This window comes from Marmota monax, unplaced genomic scaffold, assembly GCF_021218885.2.
Source record: "Marmota monax isolate L192 unplaced genomic scaffold, Marmota_monax_Labrador192_F-V1.1 WCK01_AAM20220418_F8-fsc00186, whole genome shotgun sequence".
Taxonomy (NCBI): domain Eukaryota; kingdom Metazoa; phylum Chordata; class Mammalia; order Rodentia; family Sciuridae; genus Marmota; species Marmota monax.
Window position 1 is genome coordinate 1,860,446 of NW_026694725.1, and position 27,458 is coordinate 1,887,903.

The 27,458-nt window shown below is 42.9% G+C and overlaps 1 protein-coding gene and 1 non-coding gene across 13 annotated transcripts in view; both read right to left on the bottom strand.

The window, feature by feature from the left end:
- Nucleotides 1-1,164: 1,164 nt before the first annotated feature.
- Nucleotides 1,165-27,458, bottom strand: part of Chd4 (chromodomain helicase DNA binding protein 4) — a 30,961-nt gene continuing 4,667 nt past the window's right edge. Inside the window, exons 3-40 of one of the 12 annotated variants that reach the window (XM_058572538.1) lie at nucleotides 27,305-27,426; nucleotides 26,891-27,085; nucleotides 26,558-26,676; nucleotides 26,205-26,446; nucleotides 25,836-25,963; nucleotides 25,462-25,597; nucleotides 25,144-25,283; nucleotides 24,697-24,936; nucleotides 23,891-24,094; nucleotides 23,563-23,768; nucleotides 23,059-23,190; nucleotides 22,880-22,976; nucleotides 21,733-21,924; nucleotides 21,042-21,242; nucleotides 20,732-20,869; nucleotides 20,234-20,355; nucleotides 19,932-20,105; nucleotides 19,458-19,599; nucleotides 19,242-19,373; nucleotides 19,015-19,132; nucleotides 16,879-17,003; nucleotides 16,115-16,352; nucleotides 15,791-15,966; nucleotides 10,978-11,158; nucleotides 10,807-10,893; nucleotides 10,629-10,717; nucleotides 10,392-10,525; nucleotides 9,912-10,056; nucleotides 9,635-9,800; nucleotides 9,275-9,372; nucleotides 9,039-9,168; nucleotides 8,709-8,780; nucleotides 8,281-8,418; nucleotides 7,915-8,023; nucleotides 7,671-7,803; nucleotides 2,997-3,192; nucleotides 1,820-1,983; nucleotides 1,165-1,522 (exon numbers count right to left, since the gene is read on the bottom strand). In XM_058572538.1, the coding sequence (XP_058428521.1) occupies nucleotides 1,505-1,522; nucleotides 1,820-1,983; nucleotides 2,997-3,192; nucleotides 7,671-7,803; nucleotides 7,915-8,023; nucleotides 8,281-8,418; nucleotides 8,709-8,780; nucleotides 9,039-9,168; nucleotides 9,275-9,372; nucleotides 9,635-9,800; nucleotides 9,912-10,056; nucleotides 10,392-10,525; nucleotides 10,629-10,717; nucleotides 10,807-10,893; nucleotides 10,978-11,158; nucleotides 15,791-15,966; nucleotides 16,115-16,352; nucleotides 16,879-17,003; nucleotides 19,015-19,132; nucleotides 19,242-19,373; nucleotides 19,458-19,599; nucleotides 19,932-20,105; nucleotides 20,234-20,355; nucleotides 20,732-20,869; nucleotides 21,042-21,242; nucleotides 21,733-21,924; nucleotides 22,880-22,976; nucleotides 23,059-23,190; nucleotides 23,563-23,768; nucleotides 23,891-24,094; nucleotides 24,697-24,936; nucleotides 25,144-25,283; nucleotides 25,462-25,597; nucleotides 25,836-25,963; nucleotides 26,205-26,446; nucleotides 26,558-26,676; nucleotides 26,891-27,085; nucleotides 27,305-27,426 (5,579 nt within the window). In that variant the 3' untranslated portion in view covers nucleotides 1,165-1,504. Of the gene's footprint in view, nucleotides 1,523-1,819; nucleotides 1,984-2,993; nucleotides 3,193-7,670; nucleotides 7,804-7,914; nucleotides 8,024-8,280; nucleotides 8,419-8,708; nucleotides 8,781-9,038; nucleotides 9,169-9,274; nucleotides 9,373-9,634; nucleotides 9,801-9,911; nucleotides 10,057-10,391; nucleotides 10,526-10,628; nucleotides 10,718-10,806; nucleotides 11,159-15,790; nucleotides 15,967-16,114; nucleotides 16,353-16,878; nucleotides 17,004-19,014; nucleotides 19,133-19,241; nucleotides 19,374-19,457; nucleotides 19,600-19,931; nucleotides 20,106-20,233; nucleotides 20,356-20,731; nucleotides 20,870-21,041; nucleotides 21,243-21,732; nucleotides 21,925-22,879; nucleotides 22,977-23,058; nucleotides 23,191-23,562; nucleotides 23,769-23,890; nucleotides 24,095-24,696; nucleotides 24,937-25,143; nucleotides 25,323-25,461; nucleotides 25,598-25,835; nucleotides 25,964-26,204; nucleotides 26,447-26,557; nucleotides 26,677-26,890; nucleotides 27,107-27,304; nucleotides 27,427-27,458 lie in introns of all 12 variants that reach the window. The other 11 variants (XM_058572537.1, XM_058572534.1, XM_046424082.2 and 8 more) reach the window with 11 other exon arrangements.
- Nucleotides 9,456-9,594, bottom strand: LOC124079031 (small Cajal body-specific RNA 11). Its single transcript, XR_006847122.1, has one exon. It is a non-coding gene; the product is annotated as a small Cajal body-specific RNA 11 (non-coding RNA).

Below are 27,458 nucleotides of genomic sequence, written 5' to 3' on the forward strand. Positions count from 1 at the left end.
TCCGGCCAAAGCACCGGAACTGGTGTCCGCCTGGGAGCGTGCGGACTGGCGGACTGGTGTAGGTTTCCTCCACGCATAGGGTTACTTGACAGTTTCCCGGCGTGACATCCTCTCCCTCGCCTTTTTGGTTTTTTGCTACACGCCGGATTGCATTCGGGAAAGCTGATTCCCTGAAAGCTCCCCTCCCTCTCAAACCAGGGAACAACAGTGAGCCCGCCCTGACATCCTTTGCCCTACATCCAGCCTTAAGATTATGGAATCCCATGCCACTTTCTTCCAACTCTAAACCCTTTGACTAGGAAGCCCTTTTCCTTGTGCACGCCAGAATTCCCCGTCCCAGGTAAGACTTAACCCTCAACCTGGGTTCACATCAGGTCAGGGAGGAGACTTCAGCCACGTGTCACTCAACATGAAAAAAAAAATCTACTCGGCCTTCCTTCAAATTAACGAGTATACTAGATTTTAGAAATTTTTAATGCTGGGGTAATATAGCTCAGGAGTAGAGCCACTTGCATAGCATGCAGGAGGCCCTGGGTTCAATCCCCTGCATTTTTTTAAATGCCATTCCAAGCACCTTATTAGTTTAATCTTCACATCCTATAAGGTAGGTATATTTAGATACAAAATCTTGGCCCAGGGAAGTTAAAACCACCTGTTCAAGGTCAAAGAGCCATGAAGTGGTGTAGGCAGATTTACAGCCTCGATTTCTACAGGTGGTTATTCTTAGTTCTGAGCATAGGGGGCACACGGACGGATGGACGGACACGGACACACACACCAAAGGCTCTTCAGGGATGAAGCAACCCTTACTTTTCAACTACATAGTTCCTGGGCCTCCTACTGTATGGACACACTCTTCTTTCTTCTACCTGCACCTACACCCACACTGAACCAGAGCACTAAAATACAAGGAAACTTTTATTTTCGATTTTCATGAAGAAATTTGCTGTGGTTTTTTTTTTTTATGCTTTTGGTTCTTTTTCCTTTTTTTTTTTTTTTCCACTTTATTTTAGCTGCTCAGTGGCTGGAGCCGCTGGGTTCCTGGTATTAAAAAGATGCCAACAGAGGTAGCTGTGTCTCACCCCAGGGGCCCGGCCCACTCTGAATACCCCAAAAAGGGAGAAAAGAAAACTCAAAAATAAACCAACAAAATAAAACCAAAAGGAGGAAGAAATTCAGATCATTTTCTTCAAGCCTGGCAGGAACCCACAACAGTTTGTGTGTAACAGACGTTACAGTGGGAAGAAGCCAGGGTCCAAAAGAAGGCCAGCCAGCCAGCTCCCTGCAGATGGCGCCGGCGCTACTGCTGCTTGTCTCTCCAGCAGGAAGGGCACCACTGCCCCTCACTCCCTCCCCTCCCCCAGTACATGGGGGCTGTTCCTTTACAACATGAAGATGGGCAGAAGGTCAAGAGTCTCTCAGGCCCCCAAGGGAGAAGCTGGGACAAGAGAAAGTGAGGAAGGTCACTGCTCAGCGGTGGAGGCGGTATCCTCAATCCAGATCTTCACTGTTGCTGGGCTACCTATAGTGAAAGAGAGCCAAGAGTCAGAATTTGAATCCACCAGATAGCAAGGGAGCTCACTTTGACAGCCCAGAAGTAAAGGTAGGAACAAAGACTAAAGTTAAAATTTCCAGGGGCTGGGGATGTGGCTCAAGCGGTACCCGGGTTCAATCCTCAGCACCACATACAAAGATATTGTGTCTGCGGAAAACTAAAAAATAAATATTTAAAAAAATCTAAAAATAAATAAATAAAAATAAAGTTAAAATTTCCAGAATGGTTCTGTGAGAAGAGCTGGTAGGGTAGAAATTTTCCTACCTGCTGTGGGGGAGGTTCTGGTGCCCGATTCGCCAGGCGGCTGAGAATGTTACGCTCTGACATCTGTAACCTCACAGCAACTGGGGGAATTCGGGCAATGGTAGCTGGGAGTCGAGTCACATCAGCTTTCATGTCACTTAGCAGTTCTTCCAATTGTTTTAGAACTGCAGAGGGAATAAAGAAGTGGTGAGCTGTGGTGGTCAACATGAAGATCCTTCTACCCTAGTGAACCAGACCACACACAATGACCAAGTGACTGTAATGTGTTGCTGTCTTTTGTTGAATCACCTGACCTGACCACCAACCACGCTCAAATTTCCTACTCCTCACACACTAGGTTCCATTTTGTCCATGATTCTGGTTTTTGTTTGTTTTTGTACTGGGGATTTGCTCTATCACTGAGCTACACCCCCAACCCTTTATAGTCTTGAGATAGGATCTTGCTACATTGTCCAGGCTGGATTCAAATTTGCCTCAGTGTCCCACCTCCTAAATCTCTGGGATTACAAGTGTACCACTGTGTCTGGCTGATCCTCTGCTTCTTTTAAGTCACCTAACATTCATTGTCCGTTGCTTTCTATTGTCTGTATTTTCTCCACTTCTTGAAAAAAGCTTATTCTTACTGTTTCATCTTCACACTCATCTCTCTACCTTCTCCTACTTCCTTTATAAACAACCTTCTTTTCCTCACTTCACCCTCTACCTCCTCATAATGTTTTACGTTAATTAGAAATAAATGTTGAGGGGCTGGGATTGTGGCTCAGCGGTAGAGCACTTGCCTAGCACGTGCAAGGCCCTGGGTATGATCCTCAGCACCACATATAAATAAATAAATAAAGGTATTGTGTTCACGACAACTAAAAAAATATATTTAAAAAAAATGTTGAAAGGGGTTTAGAATTTGATGGCATTTCAAATCACCTGAAATTACCTCTAAAGTATCCCAGATGATACTCTATTATATTCTGCTTTGCTATCTCAAGAATAATGAATATATTAAATGAGGCAAAGAATTACTGTCCTTGACTATCTCTAAGGCAAAGAACCTCAACATATCCTAAGCTCCCTGACAAGCAGGTTCTGAAAAAGGTTTGGGAACAAGAAGCATATGGATTTGGGGAGGACTTAGTGGAGAGGGGAGACTCAATCAATAGGAGGCAGGAGAGCCACTGACTACCTTTGTGCAGGACTGCATTGGCTGGCTTGTTTCCTGCCATCGACTCCTTGGACAGGTGCTGGTGACTTTCCGCCAAACACTCCACCTCTGCAAAGCGGGTATTTAGGGCCATGGAAGGGTGAGAAGGGTCCTCTGACATGTTCAGGTAAGCCGCCCGACGCAGCTGCTCCTCAATCACCAGGGCTTGTTCTAAGAGCTGAACAGGGACAAACAGGAGATGGGAGTTAACTTACATTTTGTTCATTTCTAATGGGCCTCTCAGCTCACCTCTTCCTATAGGTAATGAGAACCTACAAAGACCTTCAGGGATGGCTCCTCAACACCATTCCTCACACTCAAGCAGTTCAACATTATATTGTCTTTTTCTTCCCCACTGAAGAGCCATGTTTTTACCAACTCTTTAGATTGTCTTATGCAAAAATGATTTTAAAAAAATTTTTAAAACTCAATTTAAAAAAATACAGAATGGGGCTGGGGTTGTGGTTTAGTGGTAGAGTGCTCACCTAGCACATGCAAGGCCCTGGGTTCGATCCTCAGCACCACATACAATAAATAAATAAAAGTATTGTGTCCAACTACAACTAAAAAATAAATATTTAAAAAAATACAGAATGTATAAGAAACTAACATTCTGGTGTTTTTCTTTCAGGATTTTTCTATGTATTCCTTTTTTATGTAATTAGGGTTATATTATATACACATCCATGTGAGCATCTTCCTTTATCATTAACCACTTTGCGGGGGGGTGGGGGGGGCAGTACTGAGGATTAAACCTAGAGGGCAATTTATCATTGAGCTATGTTTATCCAGCCCAGTTTATTTATTGAGATAGGGTCTAAGTTGTCCCAGCTGGCCTAGAATCTGGATCCTCCTACCTCAGCCTCCCTATCTGGGAATAACCTGGACTACAAGCACAATCCACTAGTGGTGCCTAGTAAAAAGAATTTTTTAATGGTTGCATGGTAATCCGTTGTGGGAGGCCAACCTTGCGGGTGACTGAGTTACACTCCCCAGCTGGGTGCTGAGGCGCTCAGTCACAGAAATGGGTGGGTCTTGCTACAGCCCCATGGGTGAAGCTATGCTCACCTGTTCCTTTGTAATATAACCCCTTGCCCTGTTTAGGATAGAATCTTCCATGGAAGTGCCTTGTGTGTGGCCTACCCAGGTGTCAGTCAACCTGCTGACAATGGACATCATGAAGATAGACTCAGCCCCCTGAAACCTGACCCCTTGCCTCATTTGAATAGCTTCTCCTCAATAAAAGGGGTCAGCGCGTGCTCTCTCTCTTTCTGTGGACCCTTAAGGTCAGAGGAGCCGTCACAGCAACCCCAAAGAAAAAGGTATTTGTGTCTCTTGTGTGGTTATTTCATGCAGCCCAGTTAGCCCAGTTTAACTAGAGTGACCCCTGAGCCTTTTAGTCGCGAGAACAGAAACCCGGCAATCCATCCTATAGATTTATCTGCCATATCATTTAGGTTCTTCTGCTCCTAAAAATATTTTTGTTAGGAGCACGGTGGTTGCATGCCTATAATCCCAGCAACTCAGGAGGCTGAAGCAGTAGAATTCCAAGTTTGATGCCGACTTCAGCAATTTGGTGAGATCCTGTCTCAATAAATAAAAACTAAAAGTTTTGTCGGACTACAGAAGTATAGCTCAGTGGTAGAATATGTGTTTATTAGTACACACGGCACTAAGTTTGATCCCCAGAGAATACACATTTTTGTTGTTGTTTATTTCCTTTTATCTCCATATCTCATTCCCATTCCTTCCTCCTCCAAAGGGCAACTCTCTAATATATGTACTTTGCCTTTTTTCTGTGCTGTTAAAGTCCAGGTGTTATTGCTCATTTTCATATTGGTTTCTGTATATATAAAATGCTTTTTCTTACTTTTCTTACTTGTTAAAAGTTTCATATATGTTGGTACATGCACATTTTTTTTTTTTTTTTGCTTCTGTTGCATGAGTATGCGCTTTTACCTATCCATTCTCCCAATGTGGAACATTAAGGTTGTCTCTAGGCCTCTTCCACCAAAAACTCATACTGTGTTGGAACACTTGTGCTTGCTGCCTGATGGAGCTGTGTAAAAGTTTGTTTGAAATACATTTCAAGAGGCAGAATGTTGGTTCCTGAGTTACTGTAAGTATCCACTGGTTAAAGACAGTAGATTCATTAAGAAGACAGTATGAGTCAGGCAGGGTGATACGTGCCTATAATCCCATCTATCTGGTAGGATGAGGCAGGAAGATTCCAATTGAGGCCAGCCTCAACACCTTAGCAAGACCCTGTCTCAAAATTTTTAAAAAATAAAGGGCTGGAGATATAGCTCAGTGATAGAGCACCCTAAGTTTGATCCACTAACACACAAACACATACACACACATACACAAAAAAAAATTAAAATGGGCTGTTGTTTCTCTCATAAGACCTGGCCTAATTTATCCCCAAACAGACCAACCATCTTCTTTTCAATCTATATATTCTTCACCAATACCCTTTCTTGCCCCAAATATAAGCACTCTGCGGGTGTGGCCTTGGCTCATTTCTGTCTTTTTAAAACATCATCCTTACATGACCACTGTAACTCCACATCATGTACAACCAAAAGAATGGGAAGTTATACTACTCCATGTATGTATAATATGCAAAATACATTCTTGTCATGTATAACTAAAAAGAACAAATTTTTAAAAACTTTTAAAATTTTTTAAAATAAGGCATTTTTCCCATGAGATTTATCTTATCTTCGTGTCAGCCCACATCACTAAGTAGGTGATTTGATCTTCCCCAAAACACATGTCAAACACTGATGGTTCTGATCCCACTGTGTATGGTTATGGAGCAGGCATTGAAAGAGGTGTTGACTTGTGAGAAACACCAAGAAACTTGTCTAAAACTTAATTTATCATTCTTTTCTATAAACTATTGTCTCCTCTAAAATGATCACTTAATTTTTTCAGTGACTTAGACCTGAAATAGCAGTCATCCTGGGAGTCTCACTTCTTTACACATCAAATACACTTAAAATCAGGAGTTAGCAAACTATGCCCTGGGCCCAAATCTGGTCTAAACTATAGTCAGTTTTTGTGTGGCCCAAGAGGTAGGAATGTATTTTATAACTTTAAATGGCTGGGGAAAAGAGCCAGAATAAGATTATTGCATGCCATTTCATGAAAATTATACAAACTCAAGTTTTAGTGTACATAAATAAAATCTTTTTGGAATACATCCAAATATATATACATTTGTTTATATATCACCTATGACTGCTTTCACACAATAATGACAGAGTTTGAGCATAAAATATTACCTGGCTCTGTAACAGAAAAGATTTGCTGAGCTCTACAGTAAATCATTAAGTCCTATAAATATTTCCTTTATCCACAAGCAGCAACCAGAGCCCAGGCCCTTGATATCTCACTAATGTGTGACATTTCATAAATGATGTTTCCATTTCCCTTGGTCCTATCAAAACTCTGTTCACAACCTTTAAGTGGCTACCTGTTAACTACGGAATAAAATCCAAATTCTCTTATCTTTGCCTACTGACCTTTAGCCCTTATGTCTTTCCAAACTACCTCCCACCATTACCCAACACATGTTTTCTATAACTCACCTGGGCTATTTGCTAATTCCAAACACTCTAAGCTTTGCTGTTTGTCTTTGCCCAATTTAATGTCCCTATAACTACCCAACTATCTAGTGCATTCATCAAAGCTTAATTTCCATGCTAGCTCCCTGCTCCTCTGGTTCTCTCTGGACAACTTTCTTAGGGCACTTAGCAGTCTTCCTCCTACTGTACAGAACAGAATTCACTTCATAACACATATGCTTTGCTTGAAACTCAAAGCTCCTTGATAACAGGCACCTTGTTTCACCTTTGTATCCCTGTGTCAGTCACTGCTTGGTACATAACATCTCAAGGCTTGTTAGCATGTTTGTTATTACTAAACTTGAAAGAGCCATTTCATGGTATCCTATTTAATACTCTGCTCTGCACACAAGAAACCCTCAATAAATATGTGCTGAATCCCGTTTTTTTTTTTTTTGTTGTTGTTGTTGTTGTTTTGCCTGGTTGACCCACTGAGCTATAGCCCCAGCCCTTTTTATTTTTTATTTTGAGATACTTTCATTAAGTTGTCCAGGCTGGCCTAGAACTTGCAATTCTCCTGCCTCATTCAGCCCCCAGAGTTGCTGGGATCAACAGGCATATGCCACTGTATCCAGCTCATCTGCTAAATTGGAGGAGACCCTCCCAGTGGGCTCAGTGATTTTAAGAGGCTCTACTTGTATTTGTATCTCCTCTTTGCAGCCACTCTACCTTTATCTCACAAGTTCTCTCTCAGAAAAAATGACCACCAGCCCATTCACAGCACCCCCCTTCCTCAGGGATTCAATTCAATCCCACCCATCTTTCCTGAACACTCCAGCCTACACTGTTTCCCCCATCAAACTCACTGCACTAGTTTGTGTCACTCCTTAGGCACACGGTCACCATCAGCTCTTGTACAGCTGATTAGTTTCAAGTCTATATGTCCTGATCTCTAATACTAAAGTCACTAGGGAGTCAAAAACAGTATGGCTGAATGAAATGGACTCCTTCCTTTGCAAGAACCTTCTGGACTTCCAGTCTGTCACCACTTAAATGCCATATTTTCCTTACCCATCCTGCTTACCTTGAACCTTCGAGCTAGAAACTTATTCTTGATCTCTAAGAAATTGCCTCGGTTCATTTCACCCTTAAAAGGCTCATTGAGGATGGCATAGCGTGGGTCATTCTGGATGTCCTGCCACCGAGCATAACCATGGCTATTGGGAAAATGCTCAGGAAAAATAAAACAAGGAAAACAAGAACCTCAAACTAAAGGCCCTTCAGAACCCTGCACCAAGAACCCTAGTCCAGACTCAGGCAAAGGATACTTTATGATGCCAGCTAACAGCCAGTAGTCATGCCGTCGATGCCAGATCTCATAAGTCTTCTTGGTGACTGTGGCTGCCCGCTCCTCATTCTGCCAAAGGGAATGCAACTCTGAGGAGGAATTTAGGGAAGGTTGGAGAAACAGGAAAAACAGCAAACATCTGTGAGAATTCAGAAAAGCCATTTATTCTTGTCCCCCACTCCATCTTATTATGGTTTGCCTCTCACTAACAGAATATAGAGGAGGACACAATCAGCTTGCATTCCCTCATCCAGCAAAGGTAAAGTCTTTGTACCCTGGTTTCTAATGAGAACCCCAATTTCACTTCAGATCCTTTTAACCCCCAGTGAGTCCCACATCTTCGTACCAGTAAAACCACCATCTGCAATATTAAACATGAAACGCTGTTTGATATTTTTCTTCTGCTTCTCATCACTCAGGTCCTTGGGGGTCTCTCCATTCTGAAGCATCACCTCCTTTTTCTCATCTTCCTCTTTCTTCTCTTCTACGGGATACATGGAAGAAAAATATCAACACTGGACAAGTCCAGTACTATGGCCCTTCCCCAGAGTATACATGCTGTAAAATATCCATCCACTTCCCTACCTATTTCCACCCAGGTGTCTCCTGAGCGGAGGAAAAAGGTGCCACCAGCCCAGCCCAACTAAATCGAGGACAGGTGGAATCTTTTATTTTGGGATAAAATATATGGATATGGGATAGTAAGGCAGGAGCAGATAATGCTTCTGGTTTTAGAGTTCTTCCAAACCATAATCAGCTTCTTCAAACACCAACCTTTGTCCTCCACCACAATAGGGGTCAGATCTATTGCTGACTTCTCTTCCACCTTCTCCACATCAGTAACACCTGAGAGAAAAAAAAGCACTGAGAATATATATACCTAAAGCAAGAGTTTCCTCCTCTGTTCCACACAATTATCCAATTGGAATAGTCCCTCATCTAAATTTCTATAATTAAAGTCACAAAGGATGTCTCGGGGACTGTAATTTAGAAGGGTACAGGATTCTTCAAAATCACTTCCTCCTGACACCTCTACACCTGGTTTTAAGTCCACGAGTGCCTATGATTCACCCAGGGATCTTTAGTGTTTGAAAATGTGGATACCTTTGGGCTCTGTCTCCATGGGTTCCTCTGTTCTCTCCTTTACTTCTGCCTTTTCCACTTTCTCCTCTCCCTCTGTGGGTTCAACAAGGACTTTTTCATCCTCCGAAGCAGGGGCAGGAGGCTGTGTACACTTCAAAGGAAAAAAAGATGATAAAGCAGACAAGCTAACACTTAAAAGGAAGACTGGCCTTATGTGTTTGCTTTGAGTATGGCATCTTACCTCACCCATCTCTTACCTCAACAGTAGCCTCAGGAGCTGTAGATTTAACCTCCTTTTCTCCTTCTGGGCTCTCTTCTTCTTTGAGGTTATTTTCCTCTATTTTTATCCCATCCTCTGCAGGCCAATAGGAGATAATCAATTAGGAAAAAAGTACCAGATCAGAGAAAAGGTTATGCTTTCCTAATTTTTCATCTTAAATTGTCCTCTCGTGCCTTTAAGAGCCAGCCCTATTCTTAGGATGGCTCTCCTAAACTGAGAGGGAAACTGCTGTGTGTCCTGCCAGACTACCCTGTTAGAGCTGAGCACAGGGAGCAAAAAAAGCACAGGCCAGGACAAAAAGAGACAGAAAGAAATTTGACAGGACAGGCAGATTTACCAGCAGGTGGAGCAGGTGCAGGAGTATTTGGTTGTGTGTCTCCTGGAGTAGAAGGTGTAGGAGTCTTTGGAGAGGGTGACCCTGGCTGGGACATTTTCTTGTTTTCCTCCACCTCAGCCAGTTCAGGCATGCTCCAGCGCCCATTAACATGTTCAAACTCCTGAACCTATAGCAAAGGACAAGAAGTTGAAGATCTAGTTCCAGCTATGAGCTCCTTTCCTACTGGACCCTCATTTCCCTAGAAGCCTTTAAAAATGTACAGAGGCTCAGGATTCACCTTTTTGCGAATCAAGGACATGACACCAATCCTAGTAAGGACATGCTGGCGAGACAGGCCTTCTCGGGGGACACCATCAGCAAAAGTCTCAGCTCCATCTGCCCCTGGCTCACATAAATGCCGCATGAACAGAGAGACATAAGCCCTGTGGCAAAGAAGGGAGAACAATGAGTTAAAAGAGACACCATGCTGACTCCTACATCAGATTCTTTCCCACCCCTTAGGCATTACCGCGGGGAATGACTATGGCTCTGCCTGGAGGTAAAGCCCACTGCACTAGAGGGTCAATCTCCAGATCCCACACCACAATCCAGGTTCTGTTTGAGGGCAGTTAAGAACACAACCCATATTACTACCAGCTTCTCCTACCATCTTCGGCAGAAGAAACAGCCATTTCCCTGCATAGCCTGGACTAACACTGGAATGGCCACACAGTAAAGCCCATGTTCTAGATCAGTCACCCCAGCCCTATAAACTTACTTGAACTCTTTCTCTGACTTGCCTCGCAGATCTCTCACAAGCCACTGGGTGGTAAAAGCATCCTGAGGTGGCATCCCATATCGCATAATTGCATTAAGAAAGGCTTTTCGCTGACGAGCATTAAAACCAAGAACCTAGGGGAAAAAGAAACCTAGGTGAGAGGGAGCAGGTCTCACTTCACCAAAGACTTAGTATCTAGCATTCAACCACCCTACACCATAATCATGTAACACTTACTTCAATATTCCCACCAACACGGGCCAACAGAGGAGGCAATGGCTTATCTTTATCATTCCGCAGGCCCTTACGACTGGGCCTGCGGGGAGCTGCAAGAAGGAAAGGATGAATGAGTGACACTGATAAGGTAGAAAACAAAGCAATATCTCAAAGACCAGCAAAAAGGCACAGTTCTTACCTTCTGAACGTTCATCAAAGTCTTCATCACCTTCCTCTGAAGCCACTGAGTAATCGGACTGGTTGTCGGACTGGTCGTCCTGCCAATCTGGAGGGAGAGAGGGCAGATGAGCGGGGCCCACTGCTCTAGTGGAACGGCCCATGGGTGGGGGGCGGGGCCGGCCACACACACCTCGGTCCTCCTGGGAGCCATCATTGTAGTTGACCTGTTTACGGATTCTTTTTCCTTTGCCCAGATTTCGGGCTAGATCTTCTTGCTGCTGCTCATAATGGTGCCGCAGCAATTTCTCCCAGTAGTCAGGATCCACACTTTCTTCCTGTTTTATGATTTCCCGTTCTACCTCCTCTTCCTCCTGGGACATAGGGAGGGCCAGAACTCAGGGGTGCTGAAGTCAACACCACCAGTTACCCCTGGGTCCTCGCAGTTCCCATTCTGCTAGCTCCTTTGCATGACTGGACTCTTGAATACTTGGTATGCCTGCTTGTACCTACAAACTTAGAACGTATTTAACAGGACATGGATCCTCAAGTATGTGTAGATTACTAAAGAAAAATCTGGACTGAAGTTATCACAGGAGAAGATGAAGAGAAAACACACTTTCTTCCTTTCTTCTAACTCTACCAGTACATATCCAATTGGGAGAATATTAAAAGAAGAAAAAGATTAGAGCTTTAGCAAACAGAAAGAGGGATTTCTGAAACACTGCAAATAATCTTCATTAAGATAAAATAAGCCAGAATAGTCCTTCTGGTCTTCGCAAACTCATAAAAATTTACCAACTGTCTGCAAAGGAAAGAAAAAAATAAATTACATATACATAGGTGTATATACATATATAAAAACATATATACACTCACATATATATCTCCTATGTCCCAATAATGATTATGCTCCTCTGAAAGTCTTATGTGTTTTTCTAAAATATTTCAAAACCACTGATTGAATTCAAATCCTTCATAGTAGAACTAAACCACTGCTAATAGCATTAATAGCAGAAACATTTAATGATTAAATACCCATTATTATGCCACTAATTAAATAAATTACAATACAGGTTAAGCATCCCTAGTCTAAAGAATCTGAAATCCAAAATGCTCTAAATATCAAGACATGACTTTGAGAGCCAGGCATGGTGGTGTACCTTCTATAATCCCAGAGACTTGGAAGGCCTAAGACAACAGGATTGCAAATTCAAGGTCAACCTCAGCAACTTAGTGAGGTCCTGTCTCAAGAGGCATAGGGGAGGTGCACTGGGGATGTAAACCAGTGATAAAGCACCCCTGGGTTCAACCCCTAGACCCCTGGCCCTCAAGAAAAAATGACTTTGAGCATAATGTCAGCCCTCAAAAGTTTTGGGCTTCAAATTTTTGAATTAGTGATGTTCAAACCAGTCAAATTTATGCAAATATCCCAAAATTCATAAAACTGTCAAATCTAACCCTTCTGGTCCCAAGCATTTCAGATAAGCAATACTCAACCTTTACTTCCCAAGAACATGTTATAGAATTTTGGGGGGTACTGGGGATTGCACCCAGCCCAACAAGGACATATTATAAAGGGAGAAAATGGAGGGAGACTTTATGTTTTGATTTGGATTGTATCTCCAAGATACATCAAGTAGATATAAAAGCAATATAGATGCTGGGCGTGGTGTTGTACACCTGTAATCCCAGAAGTTTGGGAGGCTCAGGCAGGAGGATCAAGAATTCAAAGCAAGCCTCTGAAAAAAAGGGAGGCACTAAGCAACTCAGAGAGATCCTGTCTCTAAATAAAATACAAAATAGGACTGGCATTGTGGCTCAGTGATTAAGTGTTCCTGAGTTCAATCCCCAGTACCCACTAAAATAAAAAAAGAAAAGGTAGATAACTTTATGTATAATAAACTTTTGTGTTTTAAAAGGTGTGCATATGGATTGTGTATGTAATGTATACATATATGCACACATGTATAATTCATATGCATATAAAATATATTTGGAAAGATATACAATAAACTAAAAACATTAGTTGCCCCAGAAAGGAAATTAAGCAATTAGAGAAGGGGTTTTTTTTTGGTTTGTTTTTGGGGGGTTTTGGGGTACTGGGGATTGAACCCAGAGGCACTACCACTAAAATGCATTCCCATTCCCAGTCCTTCTCATTTTTATTTGAGACTAAATCTCACCAAATTGCTTAGGGTCTTGCTAAATTGCCATTGCTGGCCTCAAAGTTGAAATCCTCCTGCCTCAGCCTCCCAGGTCCCTAGGACTATAGGCATGCACCACCATGCCCACTAGGTTAAAGGTTTTAGAAGAGAGATCTTCCTATCTTTGGAATTTTGAACCATGATATGGTCTGGATAAACATTCCCTAAAGGCCCATATGCTACAATCTTGGTCACCAACCTATGGTACTACTGGGAGGTAAGAGCAGGGACCTAGTGAGAGGAAGTTAGGTCACTGGGGAAACACCCTTGAAAAGGATTTTGGGACCCCACCCCTTTCTTTTTCCTTCCTTGCTGCCCTGAGGTGAGCAGCTTCCTCTACCACATACTCCTCACCGTAATAAGCTGCCTTGTCACAGGTCCAAAAGCAACAGAACCTATTAACTATGGAATGGAACTTCTAAAACCATGAGCCAAAATAAGCCTTTCCTCATTTTTTGCCTTTTTTTCCTCCATTCAGTACCAATGATCAAACCCTCAGATGGTAAGCAACTGTTATACCACTTTGCTACATGCCTAGTCCTTTATTTTTTGAGACAGGTTTTTCCTGAATTTGAATTCCTCCTGCCTCAGCCTCCCAAATGACTGGGATTACAGACATGCACCATCACGCTTGGTCAGACTTTCCTGTTTTTAAGTTGTCTAATGTATTTTGTTATAGTATAGAAAAGCTGAGCCAAGCTTTACACCTGTAATCCCAGCAGCTAGGCAGGCTGAAGCAGGAGGACTGCCTAGTTCAAAGCCAGCCTCAGCAATTTAGCGAGGCCCTAAGCAACTTAGTGAGACGCTGTTCTCAAAGTAAAATGTTAAAAAGGCTGGGGTTGTAGTTCTGTCGTTAAATGTCCCTGGGTTCAATTCCTACTACTAAAAAAGAAAAGTAAAACTGAAAAATAAATTCCATGTGTTCAAAAAAATAAAACATGGGCCAGGTGTGGTGGCATTGGCCTGTAATCCCAGCAACTCAGGAGGCTGAGGTAGAGGATCACAAGTTCAAGGCCAGCATCAGCAACTAAGACTGTGTCTTAAAATAAAAAATAAGAGCTGGGAATGTGGTTCAGTGGTAAATGCACCTCTGGGTTCAATCTCCAGTACCCAAACAACAACAAAAAACTTGGGTTAAGGATGTAGCTCAGTGATAGAGTGCTTCTAACACATATGAGGCCCTGGGTTCAATCCCCAGCACATGAACATGCGGGTGTGCACACAGACACAAATATGAAAAAAAGTAAACAGCAGCTGCAGTCACTAATCAGAGGACAACTTGTACATTTGTGTAGTCACTAGCACAGATTATTCACTTAGCACAAGCTGTCCCAGCCAATCACTTCTAAGTAACACTGCTACTGAAAACAATAGGATCTCCTAACAGGAGAGCAGTTTTTGAATATTTGTGATCTAGAAGCCTACACCAGAATTCTCAGCCAGTTACACATAAACTGTAATTAGAAACATCACCTTCAAGAATTTAAATAAATAAATAAAAGCAATGTTATGACAAGTACATCAAGAAGATCGTCCTGAGTTAGAAGGATAAGAAAAGATGGCAGGGGCTGGGGTTGTGGCTCAGTGGTAGAGTATTTGCCTAGCATGTGTGAGGCACTGGGTTCGATTCTTAACACCACATATAAATAAATGAATAAAGAGGTCCATCAACCACTAAAAAATATATACACATATATTTAAAAGGCGGGGGGGGCTGGGAATGTAGCTCAATGGTAGAGCACCCCTGGGTTCAATCCCCAGCACTGAAAAAAAAAAAAAATGGAGTTTATGATTTCAAATTTCCAGATTTGTTGTAAGAATTAAATGCGGTACAAAGAAATGGTAAATGTCTGAGTGGCAGACATAACAACTACCCTAAACTGATCATTACACATTACATATTTGTATTGAAATGTCCATTGTACCCCATAAATATGTATAATTGCTATGTCAATTAATAATAAAGTATTAAAAAAAAAAATAAGAAAGCAAAGACCACCAACAATCTATATCAATTCAAAGAACCTTGAGCCATCTGATTTAAAGGGGACCAACAGAGAAAGTACATTTTATTTTTCATACACATGAACACATATACTCTCTCATATTTTTCATATATTTTTCTATCATTTGGGAGAGAATAATATTACAACAGACCATGCCTATCCAGTTTAGTTTTTTACTATAGCAGATACCCTCCACATACAAAAAAAAAAAAAAAAAATTTTTTAAGGCAAGTAATTCTAACCTTTTAAAATATATCAGGAGGCCAGGCATGGTAGCACACACCTATAATCCCAGCAACTCAGGAGGCTGAGGTAGGAATATCAAAAGTTCAAGGCTAGCCTCAGCATATTAGCAAAATCCTATCTCAAAAAATAAATAAATATAAAGGGTTAGGGGATGTGGCTCAGTGATTAACCACCCCTGGTTCAATCCCCTACGCCCCCCCCCCAAAAAAGGAAAATAGTTTATCCAGATATGTATTTCATATCCTTTCTTCCAAAGAGACCTGAGGTAGCATTTGTGTAGAATTAACAAAATCTACTTAAAAAAGAGAGATCCAGGTTAAGAGGCAATATCTATTAGGAGTAAAAGCAACTATATATTTTCCAACACCAAGGCAAAGATGAGAATGTGATTAGTCATGTTCTTTGTTTTCAAAGGAAGAGGTGTTATCAATTATCAATGTACTAATTTATCTACAGATGTTTTTCACTTTGCTCAAATACCATCTTAGTTTCAAGTCTAATTTTCAGGCCAATCAGCAAGCATAGCACTGCCCTGATTCATACTCACCCCCATTTCTTCTTCCCGCACCACATACTGGGCCACTTTGAATGAGCTCAAATATTCATTCATGCCCTGCAATTCTGTGTCTTCTGTCTCATCCTGGTTACGGTCCAGTAGTCGTTCAATGGCCTTATCATCATAATGGATAACACTGCTATCTTCTCCCTCTTTGTTGTCTCCTCCTATAAAGAATCAGGGGCCCATAACCCAAAGTCAACTTCAGCAGCTGCAATGGAAAAAGCAGATCCCACAGGACCCTGGGTATCAAAGGTATTTCCTACCCTTTGAAAGAAGTCCTACCCGCCAAAACTTAAGTTCCCCCTAGCTCACCTCCATCTGTGGCCTCATCCTTGAATAGCTCCTCAGTGCCAAATTTGAGGATATCATCAAGCTCCTGTTTAGACATAGATCCAGTCTTGGAGCCCAGTCCAGGCCGCACCACTAGATGTGTGAGCATCATTTTTTTCTTTGCCACCTGCGTGATGCGCTCCTCCACTGATGCACGGGTCACAAACCGGTAAATCATCACTTTCTTATTTTGCCCAATGCGGTGAGCTCTGCTAAAAGCCTGAAATTTAGCAGAAAATAAAGTCAGAACCCATGTTTTCCAGCTGCCACACCGGCCTTGACTTTCATATAAGTTAAATCTAGTATGAGACAAGGGCCACAACTTGTCTTCATATGAAACTCCTTTCACACTCTTGTCCCCCAGACACCACCATCACTAACTCAAACTCTAGTTTATAGTAAGTTAGATGATATAAAAAGACTCTTGCTGGGTGCAGTGGTGCACACCTGTAATCCCAATGGCTGGGGAAGCTGAGGCAGGAGGATCGTGAGTTCAAAGACAGCCTCAGCAAAAGCAAGGTGCTAAGCAACTCAGTGAAACCCTATCTCTAAATAACTAAATGCAAAATAGGGCTGGGGAATATGGCTCAGTGGTCAAGTGCCCCAGAGTTCAATCCTGGTACTGGGGGGTGGGGGAAGAACCTATTATTTCCCAGACAACTAATTCCAGAAGGTAGAGCCGCCCGCATAGAGAATACTGTGCATCTTCAGTAAGTTGCTCTCTAAAGGCTACTACTTCTGCTTACCTGGATATCATTATGGGGATTCCAGTCAGAGTCATATATAATAACTGTGTCAGCAGTAGCCAGATTGATCCCAAGGCCCCCAGCTCGAGTGGAAAGCAAGAAGCAGAATTGTTGAGCTCCAGGTGCTAAGAAAGGAACCAAAAACACTGTTAGAGGTGTATTCTAGGGGCTGCGGTTGTGGCTCATCAGTAAAGCACTCACCTAGCACATGTGAGACGCTGGGTTCAATCCTCAACACAACATAAAAATATTGTGTCCAACTATAACTAAAAAAATATTTTAAAAAAAGAGGTGTATTCTAAATTACAATTAATAAATGTCAGAAACATAAAGCTCATAGGCAAACGCCATAGTAACAACTGTAAACAAGGTCCCCCAATTGATACTGAAATCACTCTGAAAATTTAGGGACACAAAGGATTTTACCATATAATAAATACAATGGGAAAAAAGTAATTTCACAGTGGAGAATCTCAGCAGACACCACTTTACTAAATCATCAGTTATTACCAGAAATGGGACACATGAACATCATATCCACCCCATTATGATGCACTGAAAAGGACACAGCATCACCTCTGTGGTATTCTTGCCAAAAATGTCTAATCAAATCAAGAGCAAGGGGCTAGGGTTGTGGTTCAGCGGTAGAGTGCTCGCCTCGCACATGTGAGACCCTGGGTTCGATCCTCAGCACCACATAAAAATAAATAAACAAAATAAAGATAATGTGCCCATGTATAAATAAAAAAAAAAAAAAAAAATCAAGAGTAATCATCAGACATACCCAAACTCAAGAGACATTATACAAAACAACTAATGAGTACTCATCAGAAGTATCAACATAGGGCTTGGGATGTGACTCAGTTGTAGAGTGCTTGCCTAGCAAACGTGAGGCACTGGGTTCGGTCCCCAGCACCACGTTTAAAAAAAATCGAAACAAAATAAAGGTATTGTAAACATTCTCAAAGAATATTTTTTTAAAAAGAAGTATCAACATAACGAAAGACAATGGGGAAAAATTAAGCAATGTCATAGATAGGAAGAGGCACAATGCAATGTGGGACCTGGGGTAGAATCCTAAAATGGAAAAAGGACATTATAGGGAAAAACTGATGACATTCAATTAAAGTCTATAGTTCAGATAAATCCCAGAGTTAATTTCCTGGTTTTGATCACTGTACTACAGTTATGAAGACAAACAAGAGGGCTGGGTTGTGACTCAGTGGTACAGTACTTGCCTAGCATGTGTGAGGGTCTGGGTTTGATTCTCAGCACCACATAAAAATAAAGGGGCTGGGGATGTGGCTCAAGCGGTAGTGCACTTGCCTGGCATGCGCAGGGCGCTAGGTTCGATCCTCAACACCACATATAAATAAAATAAAGAGGGCTGGGGATGTGGCTCAAGCGGTAGCGCGCTCGCCTGGCATGCGTGCGGCCCAGGTTCAATCCTCAGCACCACATACAGACAAAAGATGTTGTATCCACCGAAAACTTAAAAAAAAATAAATGTTTAAAAAAAAAAAAAAGAGAGAGAAGCGCTCCTGGTGCCATCTTTACCAAATAAATAAATAGATAGATAGATAAATAAATAAATAAAATAAAGATATTGTGTCCACCTAAAACTAAAAAATAAATATTAAAAAAATAATAAAAAATAAAGATCGATCAACAACTTAAAAAAAAAAAGACAAGCAGGATAAAGTAGGTATACATGAACTCTGTACTATTTTGTAGCTTTTCCTTGAAATCAAAATTACTTCAAAATAAGTAAATTGAAAAAAAAAGATGTAGTAGAGTCTACTTAGATAAAGAAGTCTGTCCCAACTTAGCAGTTAAACTTGAGCAAATCCGATCCCTTTTGGCCTCAAGGCTGAAGAAGGGGGAATTAGACAAAAAAAAAAAAAAAAGTTCTTTTTTCTAGCAGAAAAAACAAAGACTCCAAAAGAAAAAAAAAACAACTCATAGGAATAGTCCAATACATTCTTCCAATAGAGACATTCGAAAGCTCTCCTCTTCCATTATCAATTGATGAAGACCCAAAAAAACTATACAGAAAAAGAGATACATTAAAACAAGTGATCTGTCCAAAGATAAAAGTGAATCAGGATGCTGGGACTAAAACCCCTCCTCTCTTACCATTGAATCGGTCAATGGCCTCTTGACGCATGTTCCCAGTGATTCCACCATCAATACGTTCATATTTATAACCTTCATGTTCTAAGAAATCCTCTAACAGGTCCAGCATCTTGGTCATCTGCAAAAGGAGCAGTTATGAAGGAGTCCAGGGATAAGATAGTTCCTCAAGTCACTGAAGGCTATCTACTCCTGTCCCCTAAAGCTCAAAGCCCAGTCCACATTAATACCTGGGAAAAGATGAGTACTCGATGCCCACCCTCCTTAAGGTTCTTAAGCATCTTCTGCAGCAGCAGTAGTTTCCCAGATGCTCTGATTAGGGCACTGCCATCATACATGCCATTAGGCATCTTAGGGGCTTCCTAAGGAAAAAAAGAAAAAACAATATTGAAAGACCACAGGGAGGAGTTGCAACCCAGGGAGGACCAAGAGGTAGCATGACTTACCATTGCTGCCACAGGGAAGAGGTAGGGGTGGTTGCAGCACTTCTTGAGATCCATCACCACATTTAGCAGAGAGACCTGGTTGCCACCACCTCGTGCATTGAGTGCTTCAAAATTTCGAGTGAGAATATACTTGTAGTACTTCCTTCATGGGCAAGGCAGAAAGATAGGTCAGATTCAAGAGCCTTTAATGATATAATGTAGTCCCACAGCCTGATAACTTGTTTTCAACATATCTCACTTCACAGCTACGGAAACTTAACAGCACCAGAACCATCATCATCATGTTAAAAAAGGGAAGGTATAATTAAGAACTGAATGCTCCAGTTCTGTGGCATCAAGTTTCTTTAGGTCCTGTTAGCTCCTGTCACCAAATGCCTTGAAGCTGATTGGAAGGAGGGATGAGAAACACTTTACAGACTAGAAAATGTCTAACTGTACTTGCAAAATGGAGCCAATGCTTCTGCCTCAACTCACTTTTGCATAGGGCTCAGCTCCACACGCACAATCAGTTCTGTCTTAGAGGGCATATTCTTGAACACATCAGCTTTAAGCCGCCGTAACATGTGAGGACCCAGCATGTCATGCAGTTTTTTAATCTGGTCTTCTTTGGCAATGTCAGCGAACTCCTCCAAGAAGCCTTCCAAATTGCTTCAGAAAGAAAAGGAAGAAATTTGTTGGAGAAGGAGAAAGGATAAGGGAAAGTGATAGAGGAAACGGGCAATAAGAAGACCAATTAGAAGCAAAATTATGAGGCAATTATGGATAAACACACTTACTGAAACCTCTCCGGGGTGAGAAAGTTGAGCAGATGAAATAATTCTTCAAGATTGTTTTGCAATGGAGTCCCAGTCAGCAACAGCTTGTGCTGGAGTGAGTAACCATTCAAGACCCGGAAGAACTGGTGAAGCAGATGGAGATGTCATACTCAATACAACAAGGATTGTAGTATATCTCTGCAGAAGTCTATATATTTCATTGCCTCCCACCCCATCATCATACTTTTTATTTTTATTTATTTTTAGTGCTACAGATAGAACCCAGGGCCTTCTGCATGCTAAGCACACTCTACCACTGAGCTATAACCTCAGCCTTTATGTCTGTTTTTTGGTGCTGGGGATTGAAGCAGGAGCCTTACACATGCTAAGCAAACTTTCTAAAGGCCTGGCTACCAGGAGCTATCAATTTTTCCTTTTCTTCTCTTGGGTTTTCTCTTAATGAGTAGATGGTACCAAAAGACTAAAACGGAACCATAAGCTCCCTCCCTGTATCCTCACCTTAGACTGATTGTTCTTCAGTCGATGGGCTTCATCCACGATGAGGCAGGCCCAATCAATAGAACCCAAGATAGCCATATCAATGGTGATCAACTCATAGGATGTCAGCAGCACGTGGAATTTCACAGATGCCTCTTTCTGCACATGAAGACAACCTCATCACTACTAGTCCACTCCTCCTAAGCACAGCTAAGGTTATTTCTCCCCTCCCAGGTATTCTTTTGCCTCACCCAGGGACCAGGCCACAGGAGGCAAACTAAACCCAAAGCAAAAACTTCCTCTCTAGGGTGCCCCCCCTACCATGAGATACCTTCATGCGGGATGCCTTCTTGCCACCCCGGATGGCATTGTCTTCAAAGGAGAACTCATTTTCACGAATGATGGCACGGCTGTCCTTATCACCCACATAGGTTACCACATACATATCTGGAGCCCACATTTCAAACTCCCGTTCCCAGTTGATGATGGTAGAAAGTGGGGCACTCACTAGGAAGGGGCCTTTGGAATGACCCTTGGAGAAAGAAAAGAGGCAGAGTCAGGACTGAGGACCCCATGACACCACACTCCAGCATCTACCTGTCCCTCTATCCTTAGAACAAAGCTGGCGCTGACTAGCCATCTATACTGCTGCCTCTACCCTCACCTCCTCATCTACAAAAAAGCCCTACCTGCTCTTTGCAATAAGCCATGACCCACCTTAATAGAGTGCTAAAACTCCTACCTGTTCTATTAAGTCTTTTCCTACTAATTCCATCCACAATTCTGCTAAACTGACATACATCTATTCCCCTAGGATTAAGGTTCAGGTACCCACAGCTAATACCCATAGCTCCACTCCCTCAAGTCTTTCCCTGTGGATATATATCTATCTCACTATCACTCAGCAGTGTTACTCAAAGTCAGAGACCAAATTCTTTCTTCCCCTTTTTTCCCTTGGAGTGTAAGAGAAGACTGAACACAAGATACCCACACCAAAAACTAAAAGTCCCTGCTTTCCTCACCTCCTTATAGAGAGAATAGAGGAAGACCGCTGTCTGTACAGTTTTTCCAAGACCCATCTCATCAGCCAAGATAGTATCAGTGCCCTGAGCCCAGGAAAAGCGCAACCAGTTCAAGCCCTCCATTTGGTAAGGGTGCAGGGTTCCACCTGTAGCATCCAGGTACTCTGGCTGTCGCTCATATTTCACAGTTGGCTGAAGGATAAAATAGAAAAGTCGAGAGTTGGCAAGCAATTCCCTTTGCCCCATTAGAGAGCAGCTGCTTCCTTCCTTACTTATCCTCACTAGATCCTGCTTGAAAATCATGAAAAATTTGTTGGGGAGGGGGTGGTGGCACGCTGGGAGTACAGCTCAGTCATAAAGCACAAGGTCTTGGATTCAATCTCCAGAACCAACACATAAATAATCACATACCCTTTCTAGAATAAATTTCTTGTCTTCCCCTCCCTCAATCCCAGGGCCTCACACACACTTTACCACTGAGCTACATCCCCTAGTCCCAAATTCTCTTCAACTTAACTGCCCTCAGGGTACATAAACAAGATCTAAAGGAATTGAACCATATAATTAAGAGTCAGTTTCCTTGGGGTTGGGGTTGTGGCTCAACAGTAGAGCGCTGGCCTTGCACATGCGAGACCCTGGGTTTGATCCTCAGCACCATATAAAAATAAATAAGTGAAATACAGGTATCATGTGCAACTACAACTAAAAATAAATATTAAAAAAAAAAAAGTCAGGTTCCAATATTTTTCACAAAAGCTTGGCCACATGACCACTCCCTAAATAACACTTCCTCAATCATACAAAATATACCTAGGTTTTTTATGATGACAAAAAGGAAAAGTAGGGCTGGGGATGTGGCTCAAGTAGTAGCGCGCTCGCCTGGCATGCGTGCGGCCTGGGTTCGATCCTCAGCACCACATACAAATAAAGATGTTGTGTCCGCCGAAAACTAAAAAAAAAAATAAATTCAAAAAAAAAAAAAAAGGAAAAGTAATCCTAGTATTTTCTGATTAGAGAGATGTGGGGAAGTGGATGATATGAAACACTGACAGCAACATTATTATTTGCAGGTTGTTACTTAGAGCACAATTCATACAGTGGAGGAGACAAAATATGCCCACCCTTCCCTCTTCTGCCCCAAACTCACATCTACTGTTGGAGTCTCAGGAGGCCTCTCCAACTTCCTTAGCTTTACCTTCTTGAGCTTCTTGCCTGGTCGCCCTTCCTCACCCCTCATTAACTCCCTAAAAAAAGGAAAACATTCCACAGCTGCCTAAGATCCTTTTCAAAAGGAAGCAACTCTTCTCCTCTCCCCAAATCACCTACCTGTGATTCCAATAGCTCTGCTTGAACAAATCATAGTCCTGTATTTCCACATCCTCACTCTCCCAAGACGCCTGATCATAGGGTAAGTCCCGCCACTTAATCAGGTAGTGGACATGGCCCTTCTTGTCTACACTGTAAGGTCAAGAGAGAAAACCCTCAGAGTTAGAAAACAGCCTTCTTCTCTTCCCAAGTCCTTAGCTTTACCTTCTTGAGCTTCTTGCCTGGTCTCCTGGTTTGCCTTGCTCTCAGAAAGTGACAATAATTTATGTTCTTAACCACTTTAAAAGTTCCACAAACCCCACATGTATCCAGAGCCTCTATTATACCTATCTTTGGACCAAACATTATCTCTTAATCTATAGCTCAAATTCCAGAATTCAGTCATTTATTTAAAATATAGAATGTCCTCCAAATGTAAGTTACTGGCAATCTCCATCTTCTTTTTCCCTTTAGCAGGAGTCTCCCGTGGATATACTGCCTACCTCCATTGGGCCCAGCTGGTACCTGTGGTTGAGGATTCGGTGGATCATCATCCACTCAGGTTTTATCCCGTAGCGATAAAAGCGTTCTTCCATCTCTGCAAATTTAGGGTCCTTGTTCTTTCGCTTTCGGCTCTTCTCTTCATCACCACCAAAGTCCCCAGAAGGTGGCTCATCCATATCATTCTTCCGCTGATAGTTTCGAAACATTACCTGACAATGCAGCTCCAACTAAGAGCAGAAAGAGAAAACAAACCATGGAAGAGCTGCATCCACCCTCTCTATTCACAACACTATTTTCCCACTATCTTTTTAATTGTAGCCCCCACATCTCTAGGCTGTCCCAGACTTACCTGCAGTTCAGACACCCAGGAGCAGTGCCAGTAAGACATGCCTTGCCATTTAACAAAGAATTGTCGCTCTGGCCGCCCTTCCAAGGGTTTGGGGGAGGGAGTATTGGGATCGGCATCTGGAGGCCTAGGCACTGGTGTGGGAGATGGTGGCTGACCCCACTTCCAGATTAGAATCTTCTGCACTTTGCCCTTCAGAGCTGGACACTGAGAGAAAAAGTGATGATAAACCCAATTCATAACCATGGGAAGGAGATGGTACAGCTCACAGCCTCAATCTTATCAAAGGATTATTAAAATCCCATTTCAAGTAAGACGAAATCCCAAGACCCTTGTAGGTAAGGAATAATAGAATTTTCTCTGCTTTTTCTGAACTTCCTCCAAGATTTGTGTGACATCATCATTCCTATCTGCTTAACAGAGTCAGTAGCTAGACTTTAACAATAATCCAGAACAATTAGGCATAGAAAATCCACAGACCAATAGCCTAGCATTTCTCTCTTAAGTAATCTAAAAGCAGTAAGTAGTCCTATTAAACATTCTAAGCTACCAAGTCCATAAGGCAGGGCATCAAGACAAGGACAGATGTTCTAATACTATTACATCCCTCCTAAGAGAGATGGCAAGACATCAACTCCTCTGTTCAAAGTTATTCCTGTTTTTTCCTAGGAAAAGGTGTCCCTAAACTATATGAAGAAGGTCTTGGAGCTAAAAAGTTCATAATTCTTCAATGACCTCTACTGTACCTCAGCCTCCCAATACCTGCACATGACAGTGTTACACTTCTGCTACATACACAGGTTACTCACCGTACATCGGGGACACAGCCATTCACCATTGGGGATCTCTGGCAGTGGAGGGTTCAGGCAGTGGATGTGGTAAGAAGAAGGGCAGGTGTCACAGCACAGCAGCTCCCCCCCATCCTTGCAGACACGACAGAATTCCATATGGTGATCATCCTCCTCTTCAGGATCTCCCCCAACCTCTTCTAGTATCTCCTCACCCTCTGAATTGTCTTCTTTAGCCTCCCACTGGATGCCTTCTTTCTCCTGCAGTAAAGGATACAGATTCAGATTATTACCTCCCCACCCCGCCACCCCTGAAGTCAGAATTCACGGCCCATGGTTCCTCTGGATGCTTCCCAAAGCTCACAACCAAACCACCATCATTTCTATTTCCACCCAGGCCCAAAGGAGCTTTATCTTCCTACCATTCCCCTTGTGGGAGCCCAGGAGCCACAGTGGTCAGGTACTCACGCAGTGTGGGCAGCTCCACTTGCCCTCGGGGGCCTTCTCCATATCCGGATCCAGGCACACCATGTGGTAGGCTCGGGGACAGGTATCACACAGGATGATCTCACCGCCTTGCTGGCACACCTCGCAATAGTCCTGGTGGTCTGTCTCATAACCATCCACAGCAGTCACCTCCTCCTCGCCTGGGCAAGGAAGAGGGAAAGCCCAGTTATTAGAAAAAAACTACCTCCCCCCACCCAACCCCTATCTCCTAAGGGAGATTCTTTTTCCCAACCATTCCACCTCATCCTATCACCCACATAAAACAGAAAAGAAACACACCTTTCTTTTTCTTTTTAGTGGTTCGGAGTTTCTTGCGGCTACGGCTGCTGCGGCTGGTGGAACCATCGGAAACAGAATAGCTATTGATACTGGCATCATCGAAGTCAGATTCCACATCTAAGTCGTCATCCTCACTCTGGCAGAACCAAAAGGAATAAGGTTAAAAGTTCAAGCCAAGGGGAAAGAGTGGTGGAGAGAGCCTCACTGCCATTACTGGGAATACCAGAATCCCAGCAAGGACTATGTGAAGAGTCTGCCTGAGGCCAACTCCCCACATTCTTATGTTCCTACTCTATGGAAAAGACGAACAGAGAGTAATATCTTTTCTATTACACGCAGCTCTTCCCGCCCAAAGGGATGGTCCAGGTTCTCACCGAGGATCTCTTACGCTTGGAACCAAAACCCCCGAGCTTGATCTTCAGGGGAGCTACTTTCTTGGGTTTAGGCTTCTTTGCATCAGGTACACGAGGGCTGCCCTTGGGCTTCCTCCGAGCATTGGGACCTAAAATCAGGATAGACCTAAATATATCTCATAGGGCAAATTATATTATGGGGAAAATAAAATTTTAATTTAAGTTTACTTCAACATGTCCAGCCTCCCAAATCTCCCTCCTAAATCCAAGACTAATTCCTCCCTCCTGTCTCCTACCTTAGGGATAACATAACAGCATTCCCAAGCTTTCTCTTGTCTTTGACTTCCTAAACCCACACTAGCTCCTCCCTCCCACAGCACTACATTTCACCTTTGCCCTCCTTGGTCTTGGCCTTGCGAATAGGCACCTCCACAGGGGGAGGTGGTGGTGCAACCTCAGTGGCTGTCACCATGCTCTCCACCACAGCCACAGCTGCTGCTGCTGCTGCTGCCACTGAGGCCCCAGAACTGCCTTTGAAGGGATTGTTGGTACTGAACTCCCGCCACTTTGCACCCAAAACCATCATCATCTTGGAAACAGCAATCTTGGGGTTTTTGGCAGCAATGAGGGGTCTGGTGCAGAAATGGACGACAGAGAAAAAAATATTTAAGAATTAGAAAGATAGGCAGGAAGAGATTATAAAATGACTCTCTTCCCCCACCCCCAAGACCCTCCTGGCTTACCGGACAAACTGGCTGAAAGCCTTGTAGTTGGTGAGGGTGCGATAATCCTCCTCTGAAAACACATGGTCAATGTCTTCCATGCCCCAATCTTCCAGGAGCTGAGCAGAAGACTTAGGCTCCTGTAGAGAGAGAATAGCAAAGGGTCTGTCACCTAAAGCCCACATTTGCTAAGGGAATTAGAGCTGAAACTATAGCTTGCAAGACCAGGGTAAGAGAGCCAAAAGAAAATGATTAGAAAGAGGTGGAAAGAAAATACTCTAAGAGGCAACAGAGTGTCTCTGAAACCAATGACTGAAGATAACAGTACAGAAAACAGAATGGAAGTCCAGGCACCTTTGAATCATCATCGTCATCATCCTCCTCCTCCTCTTCCTTCCGCTTGGATTTGCTCTTTTTCTCTTTCTTAGGTCCAAGCTTCTTCTTCTTTTTCTTGCCAGGGGTATAGTCGCTGCCCTCACTGTCTGATCGCAGAGCCACCTCTTCCTCCTCCTCCACAAACTCTGGCCCCTCCCCAGAGCTGTCCCCCAGCTGCCGGCATAAGAGCAAACGCTGGAGCAGGGAAGGGGGGGAAAGGGAGACAGACACACACATGCTACACACATGCTGACCTCAGGACAGCCCTAATAAGGCTCATCCCCAGGATCTGGTCCACCACTCCAGAGAAAGAAATAAACGCCCTCCGCCCTTTAGCCCTTCTCAGAGCTCCTCCCTTCTTCCTCTCATTCCCCATAACAGTCACCCACTCACCTCCTTTTTTTGGCGCTTGCTCTTAGGGATTTTAGGGTCCCGAGGTTTCTTAGGCTTTTTCTTCTTCTTGAGCTTTGGAGTCTCTGCTTCTGACAAATCCTCCTCTGGGTCCTCTTCATTTTCTACATTTTGCCAAAGAGTGGTCAGCAGGGAA